Source organism: Crassostrea angulata, chromosome 1 (genome assembly GCF_025612915.1).
Source record: "Crassostrea angulata isolate pt1a10 chromosome 1, ASM2561291v2, whole genome shotgun sequence".
NCBI lineage: Eukaryota > Metazoa > Mollusca > Bivalvia > Ostreida > Ostreidae > Magallana > Magallana angulata.
This window is the reverse complement of record NC_069111.1, coordinates 48,339,919-48,359,094: the sequence shown is the minus strand read 5'-3', so window position 1 is coordinate 48,359,094 and position 19,176 is coordinate 48,339,919. Positions and strand designations below refer to the sequence as shown.

Sequence of the window (19,176 nt, the reverse complement as noted above, 5' to 3'; positions counted from 1 at the left end):
TATTTTGATCCGAATGATTTAAAAAAAAAATGAAATAAGGTATTTTGTAATGCTGCACAACTTTATCAAATAATTGGTCATTGTAAATTCTGCAATTCTGTTTGGTTGATGAATAAACATAACACTGATCTGATTGTTTATCTAGAGATTCACGAAGCCAATGCCTTACTTATTTATTTATTTATTTATTTATTTCATCTTTTGACACCCCCCTCCTTCCTTCTACCCTACTTTGATGACTCATATTTATTATATAATTTTAGCGCGCACTCACCCTCCATACATCTGAAGCAGAACCGGGAAGTGACGCACCTGATTGGTAGATATTTAAGATTGCCTGGATCGCCCCTCGCCGTGTTCTGGCACTTTCTGTCAAGGGTAAGTTTCGGGTATTTTATGTCGATGTTATGTCTGCAGTTGATTTGAGTACATTGCTAGTGTAATGCTTTACATGTTACTCCGCCTAAGGTCATCGCATTTGACCGATGAAAAGATTGCTATCTTTTTGGACGATTGGTATTTATAGAAATTAGATTTGACATGATATCTGATATGACAGACGTTTAAAGGTTTTGTTTACGAGATTCATGTTAAAACGTAGGATTTCGTTAAACAAATGCAAAGCCTTGTTGTGCACTCTAAAATTTAGATATGGAAAACCATGTATTACATTAAATTCATTGACAACCAGCTCATGTTACATAGTTTAGAAGAAGGGGTTGGGCTATATCTTATATGTTCCTTCTGGGGTTTTTTTCACAAACAAAACGGCACAATAAAATGCATAGCCTTGTAGGGCACCCTAAAATTTAGGTATGGAAAATCATGTTGACAGTGTTGCAGCAAACTCATTGACAACCAGCTCATGTTACATATAGTTTAGAAGTGGTTTGGCTATATCTTATATTTTATTTTCCAGAATAAATGTTCTTTCTGTATTTTCACAATTAAGCATCTGCCCAAAGAGCGTAGATGTAGACCCCCCTGTCTTCCCCCTTCATCGAAATTCAGAAATTATATTCAATTACATAGTAAAGTGATCCCCCCCCTCGGTGGGGAAGATATTGTGCCTTGTATGGTGAATGATGTAAAAATAATAATATTTATTCAATTCAAATCTATATATAATTTGCTTCTATCTATTGATGAAATAATAGCAAGAGCAAAGCGCCAGGAAGCACTGTGATATCTCTAATGATAATGCCTGGGCTAAGAGAAAATTCAGACTACTGCTACGTTTGACAAACTGAAAATTCTGTCATCAGATTTGTACCCACAATTCTGCGTAAATTGAACGGTCGCACCATAAAACATATTAAAAGGTTGTTATAGGAATGATAATTGAAGTTTCATTTTTTTTTTTTCAGAAATTTACAACCATGAGTGGTGAAAAAGTAACAATAAAATCAGAAAATCCCAAAGGGGATTTGCCATGCATTGTCTTTGATGAGTTACTGGCCGAGAGTGACAAGGGACTGGTGGTAATCCAAGAATGGTGGGGAATGAACAAGCAAATCAAAGAAGAGGCCCACGATATCGGCAAAATGGGAAATTTTGTTACAATCGTTCCTGACCTGTACAGAGGAAAGATAGCAACGGACCATGAAGAGGCCGGCCATCTGATGAGCAACCTCGACTGGCCAGGGGCAGTCAAAGACATCCGGGCCACTATCCTCCACCTAAAGTCCATGGGCTGTAAAAAGGTAGGGAGTTTGGGACTTAAGCTCAAGTTTTACATTTTATATATGCATAAATCTGACAGTTCATGTAAGGAGATAACTGTAATGATTACAAATGAAACTAAAATGCAAAAAAAAGGACATTTTCATGATAACTGAAGTTTTAAAGTGGGAAAATTCAAGTTTTGATTGTGTTTGGTATTTGAATTTTAACAGCCCCATAGAGATTAGCCACTTCTATTCTGAAAGTTAAGTAATAGTAGCTTTTGGATGGAGCTAAGAACCTAAAATATATACTGGCTCTAGACAAATTCTTGCCAAGAACCCTTTCTTGTTATTGCAATAAAACAAAGATGGTGAGTGAGAGCTAGCGCAATGTAATGAAACATCTCAATTTAACATTCAAACTTATTTGGTAGTGAGAGTAGATACTTGCTTCAGCTAAAATTGGTCCTAGGCAAGTATTTGTGTGTGTTTGTTAGAATTATTCCTCTATATTATTTTTTTCTCTGTAGGTGGGCGTGACCGGGTTCTGTATGGGCGGAGCTCTCTCCTTGGCAGCCGGAGCCTTATTACAGGATGTTGTAGATGCCATTGCTCCATTCTATGGAATTCCGGATGAGAAACTGTGTGATGTTTCCACTATCAAGTGTCCAGTACAGTGTCACTTCGCAGCCCTGGATGATTTGGTGGGGTTCTCATCTCCAAAGGACGTGGAAAAGCTGGAAGAGAAGTTCAAGGCGGGAAATGTGGATTATGAGATGAATATTTATGATGAGGCAGCTCATGCCTTCACTAATTCCTCCGGACCTAACTATCACAAAGACTCTTGTCATCTGGCCTTGCAACGATTATGCACATTCATGAACAAATCCTTGGTAGAATAGGTTTTAGACTGTTGCTTTAATAGATTAACTTTTTTATGTGTGCTGTAGATTATATGATATACACTCTGTTGATTTACTGTACTTTTGTTTTGCAGATATTTTTATTTTTTAAAGACTCCAGAAATATGTTATGTCATTGCAGTGTTAAATATTAAATTAAAAGCACATCATGATAACATGTGGCTCATCTTAAATGATTTAATTCCACTCTCCAGCAATTTGTCATATCTTTCCCCACCTAGATTTTGGTTTGAGACATTGCTATATTTAACCTTAGTCATCAGTTTGTCTGGGTTTTTTTTTAACTACAGCAGTTTACTCTTAATGTCTAAAGCAACTCTAATTCAGTCATAACTACATTTAGTTCAAATTTTTTTTTGTCAAAATAAATGTAACAAGAACAATCGGTATTTTATTCTAGTCTCTTTATGTGGCTGTGAAAAAATCAAAACTTTGCGCTGTTGAAATTTAAGATCAGTAACATTTATATAATTATGGCTTGAGATAAGCTTTACCAGATATATGTATCGTTTACATTGACTGTGTTTCCCTGTAGCTTACACTGCCTTGTGAGACAACCAATATCTGCCATTACTAACAACACACCTAGTGCCATTTCACTGTTTTTAAAATATTTACAGTATTACTGTTTTTCTTCTGGAACATTGAGAGTTTCTAAACCTTTCCTGGGTTACTCTCTTATGGTTTGAAAAATATTTTCCTACTTTGCTTTCTTTATAGTAAATAAATTACTATGAACATATCTGTTAACTCTTGTATTTTATACCTGTAATCTGGTGGATTGCACTATCAAGATTATATGCATCTTATAATCAAAGTACTGAAGTTGATTTTATTTTGATATTATTGATTAAATCAACGGTATGTAATTTTGCATAGCAAGTAGTTTCTTAGTTGTATTTGAATAATTATAGAAGAATTCCGAGCTATTGAAGGAAACCCCCATATGAACCCTGTTCTGTAATATTCAAAGATAGAAGTAAAGTCATCAAACTTACCGATGCATTATGTTTCAGTAACCGAAATATTTCTGAAAAATTGTATCCAAGCAATATTTTGAAAATCAAATAATAAAGTCTAGAATACGCCAGTACTGATTCTATCTTTATGTTGGATAGTCTGTCCTTTATTCCAAACGCTACCGCTGTAGAAATGGCGCTTTGGTAATCAATGACAATGAACCAGTCTTACTAAACTCTGGCGTAGGATTACATACGAATACAAAAATATCTATTTAAATTGTTCGTACCATTTAAAACCTGACAATTATAATGTATTCATAAATAAGTTGCCTGGAAAAACAATACATCTGAAAACATAACATCGAATTTATCGATCATTTTCAAGTACTAAATTTTTATTCCGTTTTGCCAGAGTAACTGCATAGAAGAGTTGATAAAAATCAATTCTCAAAAAGAAGAAATTTCCAAGTTACCTTTGTCATTTTACAGTGGGTTGTTTGCAAAATTGTTTCGAACAAATATCACAGCAATATGATTTGTTTTACAAATGTCTAAATTTGCCAAAACAGTTTTAAGAGAAATTTCTAACGTCAAGATTTTGTGATACACGAGTTCAACTGTAAAACTTTCTCCAAGTAGATTAGTTTCGGGATATCGGAATCGTCTGTACCCGTTAAATAAACACAACTTGTCCGGACGCCTTTTCTGTGTTTTCATCTTCCGGGTTTGTGACCACAAGTCTGGGTGCTCGATCAATTCGATCATCCCTATATATATTGGGGGACTGGGAAGGTTAACAATAAATCACTTGATGAAACAACGACACATTCCGAAAGAAAGGTGCAGTCAGTTTACTGTTAAATCCATTTTATGGGTACTTGCACTTTTCGCCGGGGTTTTCATGACATTTTTCTTCTGGTTCTGGACAATCAAATATTGATATCAGGTACACTTAACAGCATGGCTGAAAATGTTTCTGTTGCTTTTAAAGTGCAGTTTATGTGCATCTTTTATGCAGGTGTTAGATAAGAATAATCTAAAGTCATTTTTGATGCAGTTGTTAGATAAGAATAATCTAAAGTCATGACTTAATAAAAATGAGTCACCACTTCATCTTGGCGAGAACTTTAAGATGTAAACATTTGATAAAGCACAAAAAAATTAGAACCTCGTTTAAATCCTATTTTATACGGTACCTTTATACTACTACCAACTTTTTTTCTTTTTTATATATATTTCTTTCAGGAAAAGAACATTTTATTTCATCTCCACCTCTTATATATTACATATTCCACCTCTTGGGACGATTTAATCAAGGTCAATGATTAGTCTTTGAACTTTGACCTACATGTATATGCTTGTACTCGGGCTAGCGAACGCATGCGTTCTAATCCGAATCCAATTCCTTACGGTCCAGGTTAATTAATCACGAAACACATGTCCTATTTGGATTTATTTGGATCCCTTCCCCAACTGAAAAACATAGAATACTAGTACAATATAGATCAACTAATAATCACTGTCCCAGTGTTAGTCACAAACCGATACTATTCAGGAGATATGCTAGTATCAGTTATTGAATGAATGTTGTTGCACTTATGTGTGTGTACATTACATGTCATATGATACACATGTCGTCTCGTGACCTACCACAGGTAGACATGTTATGTATATCCATAAAAACAACACTAATATGATGGGACCAATAAATTAGCACAACTCAAAACTATGGATAATGTGGTAAGAAACCATAATGAAAAATACATCTGGGGATGTTTTTCTTTATATCCGTTAACTTTTTTGTTATTGGTATAATTCATATTATTAAACAATATCACATTCAGTTTAATAAAAAATGTGAACTTGTTGACAAAATATATTGTCACCTATTAATATCACCTACACTTTTATGCTTGTTATTGTTCCCGACATTATTGGTATAATTCATTTGGTTATCTTACTTGAACAGAATATCTGTATACTTGTTCAATACATAAAGAAATATGGAGGGTAATCGTGTTCAGAAATCCAGACATGTAAACTTGTAAATCCGAATATGCAATCGTGTTGGTGAAGGAGCGAAAGTGCGAAGATGCGGCGGCGAAGCGCGAAGATGCGATGGCGAAAGTGCGAAGGTGCGAAGGCGAAGGAGCGATACTACTTTCGCTCCTTCGCCTTCTCAACTTCGCACTCTCGCCTTCGCAACTTCGCACTTTAGCCTTCGCCTTTTTTGATAGCATTCAGAAAGTCTCGGTCGATTACATAGAATTTGATGCAGATACCGTACTCGCCAAGGTTTTCCGATTAATCCATGATATCATTGGTACGCATGCGCTAGGCCATTGTGCTTACTATGAATGTTTATAAATATTTTAATGTGTATCTGTGACATATATGTTTACCAGTGCTGGCTATGTCTAATCATTATATACTCCATATAAAATGTGATGTCCGCCATAATGTATACATATGCACTTCCAGACACTTAGCAGCTGTCTGTTTACCGTGGATCAAACACAGTAACATTCTAATTTCATTTTGCGACACTCCTTGCTGATGTATGGGTCTAGAGGGGGAGAGGGGGTCCGCCCCCCAGAAAATTCAATATTAATAACTTCACACATGCAGTAAAGGGGGGGGGGAGGGTCCGGATCTCATCCCCCCAGAAAATTTAATTTTGTTAATTATATATAATAAAATCTCTAAAATATGTCTCGGAACCCTCCCCCACCCCCGACAAATATAATTATCCATCCACCCCCCCCCCCCCCCTAGAAAAAGTTATGGATCTGCGCAGGCTGTTGAAAATAAATTCTAAAAAGTTCATCGTCTGCCTCAGATGTCCTTTTAAATAGCTAAAATTGTCTTTAAACGATAGAGAGCTCCACAATTATAAAAAGGCGAAGGCGAAAGTGCGAAGATGCGAAGGCGAGAGTGCGAAGATGCGATGGCGAAGGAGCGATAGTAGTATCGTACTTTAAATTCGCCTTCGCAACTTCGCACTTTCGCCTTCGCATCTTCGCACTTTCGCTCCTTCGCCGTCGCACCTTCGCACTTTCGCACCTCGACCTAAAGGCGAAAGTGCGAAGGTCGAAGTGGCCCCATCGTAACACCATACGATTACCCTCCATAAAGAAATCCCTTGACAAAATAGTAACCCATACACTTTTTTGTTCATCATATATTCTCAAATATAGACACGAACGTTAACAGGAAGTACTATTTAAATAGCTAAATGGAATAAAAGTTAAAAAAGCTAAGTGCTGATAACTTTTAAATTAGTGTTTAGTGTTATTATGACTGTGTCGTGACTTCCTCCTGGTGTGATGTCTTCAGTTTTGGGCAGTTGTTTGAAATGGAGGAGTAAATGGTTAATTTCTTGTAGCTAATGATGCTATGTTCTAACCTTCAACCTCACGCCTGTGAGCCTAGAAGGGATACCTTTATACATGTAATGTGGAACGAAATAGAAATGAAAGGAAACAAAATGACTGTCCATTGTTCTATAACTATTGAAGTACTGAATAAATAAATATCAGCTTGAAGCCCCCACCATCTTTATAGAAGTAGTAATATCGCCGTCAAAAGCAAGATCCATAAGGAACGCAAAGAGCAAAGCAACCAAGTCCCAACACACTCCTATGTTTGCGTTACCGCACATAACAAAGCCGCCCACTGCTCTTTAGACTTTCTAGGAATACTGAATTCTGAGTGATCGAAAAGTGCATTGCAAATAAAACTCTAAAGGCTTGTTAAATGTACGTTCATTGCATACATTGAATTACAAATGATTCTATTGATCTGTTCTAGACACCATGTCACCTGATTACAAATACCGGTATAAGTACATTGTATATGTATCGGGTATTCTAAAACTACACACTACATCTGTTAGGTATGTGTTAACGTTAACTTTTTACAGGAGAGAGTTGAGGAGAGACCTCATTTCCGCAACCGCCTCGGTTTGATTTGTTCTTGTCTGGGGTCTGTGGTGGGGACAGGGAACATATGGAGGTTCCCGAGGATACTAGCCTCCAACAGCGAGGAACAAGGTACATGTATATAACCGCAGTAGTTACTGTATAACTACTAACTTGTAATTCTGGTAACTGCCTATTTGCATAACAATTCAAACACCTGTACATATACGTTTCATTCGAATAAACAATTTACATATCCTTTTCAATTTAACACCTTTTAAATCAGTTTCCTTTACACATATGGTACTACCAGCATCCTGTTTATGTTGTTCTAACCCTAACTTTTCAATTTAACATCACTTTAATCAATTTCTATATATACATATTATATTCTGTTTTTGTTGTTTAAAATTTTACTTTTTAATTTAACATCACTTAAATCAATTTCTATTTACCTGTTTTGTTGGGGTTTTTTTACATTAAAGGTGGTCTGGTATTTCTGATTGCATGGGTTCTGTTTCTGGTTTTGTGGTCGAGTCCCATGCTGCTAATTGAGTATGGAACCGGTCGATATACAAGGAAGGCTGTGATTGGCTCATTCAGACACATAATTGGAGATGGAGCCACGTGGTGCGGAGCGGGGATTACCATGGTTACTTTCCTAATATCGTTAGTTGTAAATACTAGTATATCTCTGAAAATGTGTACATGGTTCTAAAATTTCTTATTTAGAATAACTTGACCAAAACTTAACGATGGAATAGACTTTTTAGGTTATGAGTAAAAATATTTGTAGAAAAATAGCCACCCAAACATTTGTTACTATTTTTAGATGTTACTACTCAGTAGTGTTGGGGTGGTGCCTCTACTATTTTGTTTACATGATCGGACATGACCTCCCAGAAACAGCGGCAGAAGGAGAGAAGATATTTCAAGACTTTGCTGAAGTAACTAAGAAAAAAAATCACACGAAAGTAAACTCTATTAACTCTAGTTTATCAAAAATGAAGTTTTAAAGTAATATTAATTCCATGTAACAGCACAGCAATTGGCCTATCCTGACGCACGCTATTGCGTCCTCTCTGGCTGGGTTGGCGGTGTTGAGGGGTGTCAGTACAATAGAGAAAACCAACATGTTCCTAGTTCCGCTCTTGTTGGTGATCATTCTGTTTACATTTGTCTGGTCCCTGACTAGAGACTATGCAGACGTTGGCATCAGGTTTCTTTTCACGCCGCACTGGGGTAAGAAAGCATGCATCATTATTGATTAAGTAGCAGCCAAAGATGAAACGCCAACTTAATGTCTTTGCAAAAGCATTGTAATTACATGTATATGTTCGGTTCTTTAAGCTTGTAACAGTTATTTTCGCAAATCAATATTCTTTGAATTATTTACCTTCATTTTTCATGAATATAATAAATACATCTGTAAATACCCTAATTCATTATTTACATGTATACATGCAGGAATACATTCCGTAGATATTGCTTAAGAAGAAGCTTAGTATTCTAAAAATCGACATTTACTGTTTTCTGTTTAGACTCTTTCGGCGAGCCCCGCTTGTGGGTTGACGCCCTGAGTCAGAACGCCTTCGACACAGGGGCGGGGATGGGTCTCATGATACCATATGCCTCCTTCATGACCATAAACAATAATATTGTTAAATACGGAATACTCATTCCATCTATCAATAACCTCATCAGGTAATTCGTTGACAATAGGGACTCTCTCTCTCTCTCTCTCTCTCTCTCTCTCTCTCTCTCTCTTGTTTTTGTTGGTAGAGAGCAAACAAACAAATTTATTTTTATCCAAAGCTTTTATGTAAGGTGATCCATTTTGAATATCTGCTATAAAAATTTCAGCTTGATTTGTGGAATCATGCTTTTCGCTACTGTATTTTCTACCATGATTGCACTGGAACCCACTATATCAAAGCCAGGAATCCTGGACATAATGAAACAGGCGGGGCCCGGCAGCACGGGTCTGACCTTTATCTGGTAAGTCAAGGTCAGTCATTGCCGACCTGTAACTACATGAATTACCGTTAATAATATTAATATCTGCAATATAAGAAACGTTCGATAACAAGAAAGTTAGATCATCTGTGTACCTTCCAATCATTGCATTATTTCGCAGTAAGTGAATAACTTGTAAAATTTGCTTTTCATTATTAAAAAGGTAACCTCATAAGTAACCGCATGATGAGTCCAAATAAAATTACTTTGTGTAGCCATGGAGTTTTGTTTTTTGTTGTTGCTGTTTTTTAGAGGGGCTTAATGGTATACACGCTTGTGTTCTTCGTCGTCCACACAACATGCATTGTTTATTTTTAGGATCCCGGTGCTTTTTTCGACGATCGGCACGTTTGGTCGAATCCTGTGTGTCCTCTTCTTTGCTTGTCTCTCCATTGCTGGCGTAACCTCACTGGTAGCTAACGTGGAAATGGTCACGCATACCTTATATGATTTTGGTGGTAATGTAACGCTATCAATCGACATTAAACTTAAGGTCAACAAATTCAAGACACTAATAGAAATTAACATTCTGTGCCTCTGCTCTTTAAAATGTTCATTTATATTAATGGTGAAGCTTTTGAAGCTGACTGAATTTTGTTGGGTTATACTTCTAGTTCCGAGGAAATTCGGAATGCCTTGCACCGTGTTGTTACTTTTTCTCGGAGGTTTGGCTTCAGCTCTCAATCTGGATGTTTTGACCAATCAGGTTGGTTTACTTTATAACGACATAGGTACTTTATTTCAATTTAATGATTTACTTAATAAATTACAAGAGAATCATTTATTTTTTGATGATCATAAATCCATTCGAACACTCGTTGATTTATCAAAGGACTTTGTTTGGGGGTTTGCTTTGGTCATCAACGGCTTCATGCTACAAATAATGGTAGTCACCTACGGGTCAAGGAAGTTCCGAGAGGAAATGTTCAACCGTTACAGTCTGGGAGACTGGAGGCTCCCACGTGTCTGGGAATGGTTGGTCAAGTAAGTAAGATCCGCCCCAAGCATCATGAAGCAATCTTAGACCTAAGTCAAAAAGTGTACATTGTTTTAATGTTTTTTGATTGAAAACATTGAGCAAATTGAAAAGCAATTAAAAAGTTTAATTTCATGATAAAGCACATGACTCGGTGGTCTTTGGCGCAAAGGTCACTGGTTCAAACCCCGCTGTATTCACTTGATATTGTGTGTTGTGCATTTAAATAAGGCACCCTATCTTCATTGCCTCAGTGTACGTACCCAGCTGAAATTGGGCACTGGCTTTTTTAAAAGCTGGGAATTAACCTGCGATGGACTGGTGTCCCATCCAAGGGGAGTAAATGACTCTCATCGGCTTAGCACCACGGAAACCGGGGATAAGCACCGGCCCTATGCGCCTTTATGGCTCGGGGAAGGATTTAACCAACTTAAGTTTCATGATAAATATACATTGCATGAATTTGTGTAAAAAAAAAAAATCAAGTCTAAAATTGCTAAAATATGATCCTTCGACCTGATGTAAAGATACTAAATAATCTCGTCCCACTTATGATTCTTTATTATAAAAGTAATGTATAGACGAAGAATATCTAGGGTTCCCATTGAACTGAAGCGTTTGTACATAAATTTATACTTCAGATTTAGGAAAACATAGCAATCTTGACTGGCTCTAGTATTGAGTATTTTGACAAAGTAACTTCACGTTATTACTTTTTAAAATTTTAAATTATCTTTGCGAAGTACATGTATTAAGCTATACCTCTGAGTATCTATCGTTACATGAATAAAAATTTAAATAATATCCAGTTATATTTTTTTCTCCATTTGAAAATCGATATCTCATGTATAGCATCGGTAAATAAAGACATCTTGTGTCCTTGACTGTCACACCGACTCCTTACAGAATCATCGCCCCCCTGGAGGCCCTGTTCATCATCGGCTGGTGGGCCTACGACTTGATCGATGGGGAGGCAGGGGACGAGGAGAAGTGGTATGAGTTCGGGAGGGAGACCCTTGTCATCACCGTGGTACAGGTAAGCATGGCAACCTCTAACTCTCACCGGCGGGATTTAATTTTGTTGCTGTTTAAAATTTTTGCCTTTTTGGCTTTGTATGTTTATAGGGGCGGGGTCAACAAGATTTTTGATTTTTTTAATGATTTTTATTATATTGGGCTTCGAAAAATATTGTGTGATAAATACGTATGTACACATATACTACACGTGCAATCCGTTGTAGTAACTGTTGTACATAGAAGGCAACGTGTCGTATTTTTTAGCACGGTTAGTGAAGATTGGAAAGTGACACACCAGCGCTTGCTCGTATGATATGTTGGCCTTCTATTACGTTTATCGTGTAAGACGACCAAGAACAGTTACTGTAGCAACTGTAAAATTATCCTTCCTCCAAACAGATTTAATAACACTACCGTTCTCCCCTTTCAGTGGGGCGGACTCATGGTGCTGTTGTTTTCAATCAATATGATATACTTGTGCTGCCGGAGATCGGAGGGTGAAGACACCGTCAGGTTGCTGGGACAGAAAGATCTAGAGACGTCAGCCACGGAAAAAGTAATCTCCTACAAAGACGTCCAGTTATGATGGAGCAAGTTCTATTGGGTTATGGGTTTTTTTTGTATCAACTATATCTGTGGACATTTTATGAAAACTAAAAGAAAAAACTCTCCTCCGTTGTGCAGGAATGTCAGTTTACAAATGCCTGGATTTTGTATTTGAATTTTACAAGTTTTCTGCATAAATAACACAGAGTTCAGAAGCCACACTTCAATACATTATGTAATACATGTATATCATTCAAACATTTTTGCTCCCGGCCCCGCCGTCACCAACTTTCCTCAAGTCTGAGGTTTGGCCTCAAATTTATGCACTTTTCTTTAAAGGATTTGAGTTAAGGAATGTGTTGAGGGATTTGAAAATTTTGGTGACGGTGGAGCCTGACCTACTGGGTACTTGTACTGTCATAAATCCAAAACTTACAGAAGCTGATCAAATTTTTCACCCTTTAATTTACAAGTTTTTTTTACTTTAAGTTGTACACACTTAAACTTAAGTTTTATAAAAATGTATAATAAAATAAGATGTTATATCAAAACAATATTCTACATGTAGATTATTAAAAGTATTTTATTATTTACAATATTGCACATTTTTGTAACAAACAATAAACTTTTTCTCCTCTGTTTCAATTCTCACTTAGATCCTGCTTTCAGTGAAATGAAAAATTTTGTACATCTTAAATGTGTGGCAATGTCGTTCATGAATGTATTAACGTACGAGTCCTTTTCGGATTTCTTGCTCTCGAATATGACGACCAGACTGATGCGGACGTCGACCTGTGTGTAGAAGTAGGAGGAGTGAGAGCCTTTGTCGTACAGGTAGTGTATCTTGTCCTGAGCATAAGCTGTTGGATCCTCTCTCTCACGCCCTTCCGTAAGCATCATCACCACAGAAGGGAAATGATTGGCTGGCCTCTCCTAGGGTCAAGAGTTAACGAAAAAGAAAATTACATCATGTCATTTTTGTAATATCTATATGAGAAAAAAGTTATGACCAGCAACTTTTTTTTACTGAATTATGACTCAGACTAAGATCACATGTATAGTTACATTAAGTCAATATGTCATACCCCAGGGTAAGAGAAAATGGTCGGAAATGAATTGAGTCCTTGGGGGGTCTCCACTATTCTACCCGGGCATTGGTATCCCCCAGGATAGACACCATCTAGACCCTGAGTGTTCAGCACCAGAGCTACATGGCAAGCATCCGTCTTCTTGTGAAATGTCTGTATCCTGTAATAAGTTAAGTTGCCCTTGTTTAATTTTGATTAAATAAACAATGAGCAAGAGTAAATCATTTCAACTCTTTTCAACACATCCATCAGGTGACACTCATAACTCATCTTTTGTAAAAGCTAATCTATCTTAAAATATGGAAATGGTACCTTGTTACAAAATCATCTGGTGTTTTGCTAATCAAAGACTTCATTTCTGGGGGAGACGACTGTCTTTGTAATATGTCATAGAAGTAAATACTAAACTGAAATCAGAGATGAAATACATGTTTTCAATGAAATCTGAGCAAACTGCATCTAAATAAATAAGACATCTCAATTCAATCATTCAGTTCATATGGAGTCAGTACCGGTAAATGGTAATAAAAAATGTGATTGGAATTTGTGGTCGGTGCAAATGACATTAAGTTGAAACCTCTTAGAGAGAGAGAGACAGAGAGAGCAAATTCTTTGTTGAAAGAAACTGCATTCTGGAAGAACTCACTTTAGACAGAAGGAGATTTTTAAATCTGTTAAGCCATGGGTAGAGAGCGGGAGGTGAGGCATGCTTACTAGAGCCCCCAAAGGTCGACTTCTTAGTCTGTTGAACAGAAAGACAAAAGATTACACAGGACACATACAATCTTTGCACATGATACTGAGTACATGTATAAGCATTTCTACCTATTCCTTTTCAATTTAAATTCATATCCATTTACTAGTATACAATACATGCAAATACGAGGATGTTGTTAACCATGTAATCAGAACAATTACCTGTGGCAAGTTATTTTCTTAAGAGAAAAATATCTATACAAGAAGTGAGTTGAGATAAAAATATACATTAAAATTATTACACATTAATGAATAATACTTTTATAAACTAACCATTTAATTCAGTAAAAAACATCATTGACAATAAAGAAATTGTACAACAAACTTAACTTTGCTATCAAACCATAAACTGGTTCGAGTTACTTTTGTATTTTACCGAGCCTCACCTCTCTCAGTTGAATTAACGCCCCCCAGCTAGTGAGCTTGGTATGGGCTTCGTGAATGTGTAAAAGGGATGTAAGAAACTGCCATTCTGACATCGTGGTTTGGGCGACCAATAGATGATGTAAAATGTCACATTCATATCTACAAGTATTGATGCAAAGGGACTTGATAACTAAGTAGATCAGTAACCATATGTTGATCAAACATCCTGGCATTCTTTGAATTTATTACACTATAGACATTTGTGTTTAATTACACCTTAACCTTGGGATTTATTCTATGACATTCATTATCAATATGGGTAGGTGTTTAACATTCTTATTTTAAGCTGTTAAATTATGTCAAATATAAACAGAAACTACCCAAACACTGATTTGAGAGGAGCCAGAATCGGGTGATGAAAGTTCTTGCTGTGCACCGAGATGATATCTTCAATTACCATGCTGAGATCCTCAAAATTTATGTGTTTTGTCATTCCCATGATGTGGACCTGTTCATAACTAGAACATTTGTCAAAGATAATACATTTGTCTTAAAATCAATGCATCTACAGTACTTGCTCAGATATATGACACTGGACATCTTTAAATCAATGGAAGAACCTAAGTTCTTAATACCTAAAATGTATCATAATTTGCTTCAAAATTTAAACAAAAAGTATTCATTCTCTTTTTTATGTACACTGTACTAAGATTTAAGATTGTGTATTAATCTGTTTGTCTGTAAATAACTAGTCCATTAGGATAGGATAATACATACAGACTGAATTGGGATTGACATTCAATTTGGTATAACTATGTAATCATATCAAATAATTGTTCACTTAGCGTTTTGTACTAGGTTCCTTATTCAAGTACATGTATATAAATCTTAAAACAAACCAACATAAGGATTATGAAAGAGGATTGGAGAAGGATACAAATGGATTGTCTCTTGTCTGGCCTGTGTGAAGAAACAGAGCTGATCACACAGATGTGCCAGTAGTTTCTCAAATTCCAGCGTGCTAGCAGTCATTCCAAAGCTCTGTTCTTCTGCCGACTTCACAGCTTCTTCTACTCGTCTCAAGTCATGCATCAGTGACTGATACCCGCTCTTCAATGTCTGAAAGTGACATCAAACTGATCTATGTTCTAGAGATATAACTAGTTTGTTTATATAATCAATGTACTTAGTAACTATGTAAACATACCGTTATAACATTTAGTTGTCTATTCTAATATTAAGATTTTTTTATGGAAAAGCAGCATGTGTTATATATAGATGCAGATATTTGAAAAGATAAAACAAATGTGAAAATCTAAATACACACTAACTTGTTAAAAAATATCAACTTAACATCCGCTAAATATCTAACATGCTAAATAAAATAATAAACAAAATTCTAAGGCTTAGGCCTTACATCTTTGGATCTAGTGAAGAAGCCTTTCTGCTCCAGAAATCCAAGAGACATGTAGTTCTTTTCTGCTACAGCAAAGTGTGAAAGTGACAACAAAAATAAACCCCATGATGAACCGAAGGTTGCCTTATAGAGATCCCGTTCTTTGTCCTATATTGAAACAAAAAATTGTTAAATATTAATGCATATATTACAATTAATATTACTTTTTTTACAGCTGCAAAATATGAACAAGTGTCTGGTTTAGATAAGTCATATCTGACAAACTAAATGGTGATTACAAAAGATTTGGACACAGGTACTGAAAACTAAGAAAAACAAGTATCTACCCAGTACTTTAGTTGAAATTATAAGGCCTTGAGTAAAATGACACATTTTGTCATTTAGATTTACTTTGTTTTACTGTTAAAAAAAAATCAGTATGCAGTTCCGTCATGAATGTGACTATTTTTGGCCAGAATTCAAAATGTTTTTACTTGTTCTTTCAATCGTTTCTATGTCCCTCTAAACTGTGGTAACAAACTTCCAAAAATATGAAGGATGAATTGCTAAGATAGTAATTTCAACACCCCCTCCAGTTTCCTAGTTTCAAATTTGTTTTCCAGTATTTAATCAAGTGTCCTCTATCATTTCTGATCAAATATTTTGGGGCCAATCAATTTGAATTTATTTCGATACATGTAATACAGTTTATGAACTAACAAATGAAGAAGGAATTGTGGGAATGTGTTATTTAAACAAATAAAATCAATAAAATTATCATTATTTTAATTTCATTGTTTTCTCCAGAATTGAAACTGATCTTTAAAAGTTTTCATTTTGCCTTACTTTATGAAATTAAACCTTCCTGAAAACACTTTATAACAGTAACTGAAGATAAGTAATTGCAATTTGCCTTTGTTTTGTTGAATTGTTCATGTATCTGTCAATGTACTCAGCCAAAACTTCTATCTCACTAAACTGAAACTACGAAAACTACACTTTGTTCTTTTAGAACTCATAATTTCATTCAAAGCTCAATTATCATTTCATGTGATGCTTTATCTTATTAAATATCTTATTCTAATAAATGTGGGTCAATAACAAACTTATTTTTATAGTAAGACTGAATATGTTTTCACATTTTCATTTTTTCTGCCTTGCACTTCCAGCATGTCATATCTAGGTTACCTATTCAATTTAAAAACAATACGGTAAATAATCGTGCAAATGTCAAACAAATCCACAAACAGATAGGCCTAAAATATTAATTTCTGTATTATAATAACCTAGCTAGGATTTTTTAAAACCTTAACTTTGTTTTTCTTAAAATTATTCGATATTGACAAATATTCGTTACCGGTAAAACGGATGTATTGTACTTACAGCTAGTTCTTTGGCTTTGTCGTGTTCACAACGACTGATACATGTGAAGTAGTCCTCCAAAAACTGTTCCTCTTTATCCCCATTGGGAGATAGTCGACCAACATTGGCCATCCTATTCTAATGAACTGAAAAAATAACATATAATGCGTGTCAAAAATACAAACAAAAGCACATCTCTCTCTCTCTCTCTCTCTCTGTCTCCTATTTTATAATGTATGAATATGAGAATTGAACGATACATGTATATCAACTTACATGCTCTCTAAACGATTAGCTAGTTGCTTTACAAAGCATTTGCTAACCTGTGAAAACAACCACAGAAAACTTAAACTGGAAATTTACTTGCGACACTAAACGTTGACTATGCTCTAACAAGACATAAAATTCCGAAATAGGATATTTAAGTGATACGCTACCAAAAATTAATTATGGTTGCTATATACACCACTTTTTGATGACGCAGTACGTAAAAAAGTAAATCTGGAAGTACGTATCGAAATAACCAAAAACTGAGTATAGTTTTTTTAAATAGTTTTTTTTCCCATCACCGAAATGTACATATTACAGCTTAGCGCAGTGGATTAGTGGGTTCACTATAAACCTGTAGGTCATGAATGCGAATCCCGTTGAAGACAATACAATTTTTAACTTTTCAAAATTTTCGAAAACGTATTTTTGAGTTGAATATAAGCCCACTGCGAAAGAAAATTCTAAACCGGTGAAAGTATTTCAATTATAATATACTTTAATCCACATTAAGGGGGCTGGGGTGGCTGCCATTTTAGACAATATTGATCTCCTTTAAAAGAAAAGCTCCATATAAAAATGATAGAAAATGATAAAATTTTATATTAAAATATATGATTTTTTTCTTTATCAAATAGCAGTTGATATCTTCAGAAATCGCATATAAATTTTTCAAATAAATCTGATGGTTTTATATTACATTATATTTCGACCCCCCAGCCTCCTTAATATCGACAGATGTTCCTTACCACCTTAAAGGAATGAGAGGGTGGCTTTGAATTTCTCTCAGGTTGGGATACATAAATCCTATTAAATTAGTGAATTTTCCCCTTTATTTATTCGACTGAGTTTTGCATTAAAGCGAATATATTCATTTATATATGCCTATAATGAAATATGTATGTATTTATTATTCCAACATGATATTTAGGAAATTTTCTTCAACTCAGAAATGAAAGGTCCCCAAGGTGTTTGGGCCTTGGGACTTAACAACGATAACTCTAACTGAGGAAATTTCATACCAAATAAAATTTAAAATATTTTTTGTGTTTATTTGCCATGATTTTCATTCAATTTTTAATGTAACTTTTATTAAAATACATTTTCTTATAACACCAAGCAGCTTTTTCAGATAATTTTTCAACAGAGTAAGGAAATATGAAAAATTATATTTTGGGGAAATACTAAAAAAAATTGCAATACGTAATAACATTTTTGAATGTTTTGAATTTTTTTAGGTATCCGAAGGAAATATCCATCATATGACAAAAAAATTTCTCTCAATTTGTTAATAGTTAATTTTTTAAAAATTATTTTACAAAAAAAAAAAACAAAAAACGATAAAACATTTTAAAAATTCTTTAAAAATACCTATAGTATCCCTATCATCATTTTAGTATTTGATAAGTTTATGTTGTGTGGTCTTTTATTGAAAATTGGAATAAACTGTGGGTGTATAGAGCCACATTAAAAACTATCTTTTAAAAAGTGTCCTAACTACGTGTAAATGTAATATTAAATGTATTCTAATTTGTTGCGTTATCTTTCTTCCCAAGAGTTTACAAGTAATCTGGTGGACCACTTCGAGCAGAAATTAATGTCAAATTTACATTTATATTTGAATATTAGAAATCGTAGTTTACATTTGATAATCTAACAAAGGTTAGAACAGACCCCCCCCCCCTTTCAGTGGCATAGCGTGCCCCATACATGTATATATGTGTAGGCAAAAATTGAAGCCTAAAGCTTCAGTAACGGGCGTAGCGCGGAAGACCGGGGGTAGGTGCGGGAGGGGTCGCAAAGGGAGGGGGGTAGGGGACCTCCCTCTACAAAATTTTTACAAAAAAAATTACCACTTATGAAAGCATACATTTGTCAGTTATGTATATTTTAAGGGACCATTATGTAAATTTAAAA

General features: G+C 35.2%; 2 protein-coding genes across 4 annotated transcripts in view; one reads left to right on the top strand and one right to left on the bottom strand.

Annotated features, from left to right (window-relative positions):
• Positions 1–274: 274 nt before the first annotated feature.
• On the top strand, positions 275–12,620 carry LOC128180424 (uncharacterized sodium-dependent transporter HI_0736-like). Its single transcript, XM_052848537.1, has 14 exons — positions 275–378; positions 1,368–1,703; positions 2,195–2,557; positions 7,472–7,601; positions 7,955–8,138; positions 8,302–8,416; positions 8,510–8,711; positions 9,011–9,173; positions 9,333–9,467; positions 9,804–9,943; positions 10,100–10,191; positions 10,318–10,469; positions 11,368–11,497; positions 11,909–12,620. Exons 2-14 carry the CDS (start codon positions 1,380–1,382, stop codon positions 12,062–12,064), a joined length of 2,286 nt encoding a protein of 761 aa, XP_052704497.1. The 5' UTR covers positions 275–378; positions 1,368–1,379; the 3' UTR covers positions 12,065–12,620.
• Positions 12,590–19,176, bottom strand: part of LOC128180346 (KICSTOR subunit 2-like) — a 93,774-nt gene continuing 87,187 nt past the window's right edge. The window contains exons 2-11 of one of the 3 annotated variants that reach the window (XM_052848390.1): positions 17,269–17,303; positions 17,014–17,138; positions 15,652–15,798; positions 15,172–15,353; positions 14,615–14,752; positions 14,255–14,393; positions 13,759–13,854; positions 13,425–13,519; positions 13,110–13,272; positions 12,590–12,957 (exon numbers count right to left, since the gene is read on the bottom strand). In XM_052848390.1, coding sequence (XP_052704350.1) covers positions 12,673–12,957; positions 13,110–13,272; positions 13,425–13,519; positions 13,759–13,854; positions 14,255–14,393; positions 14,615–14,752; positions 15,172–15,353; positions 15,652–15,798; positions 17,014–17,124 — 1,356 coding nt within the window. In that variant the 5' untranslated portion in view covers positions 17,125–17,138; positions 17,269–17,303 and the 3' untranslated portion in view covers positions 12,590–12,672. Of the gene's footprint in view, positions 12,958–13,109; positions 13,273–13,424; positions 13,520–13,758; positions 13,855–14,254; positions 14,394–14,614; positions 14,753–15,171; positions 15,354–15,651; positions 15,799–17,013; positions 17,139–17,268; positions 17,363–19,176 lie in introns of those variants that run through there. The other 2 variants (XM_052848381.1, XM_052848400.1) reach the window with 2 other exon arrangements.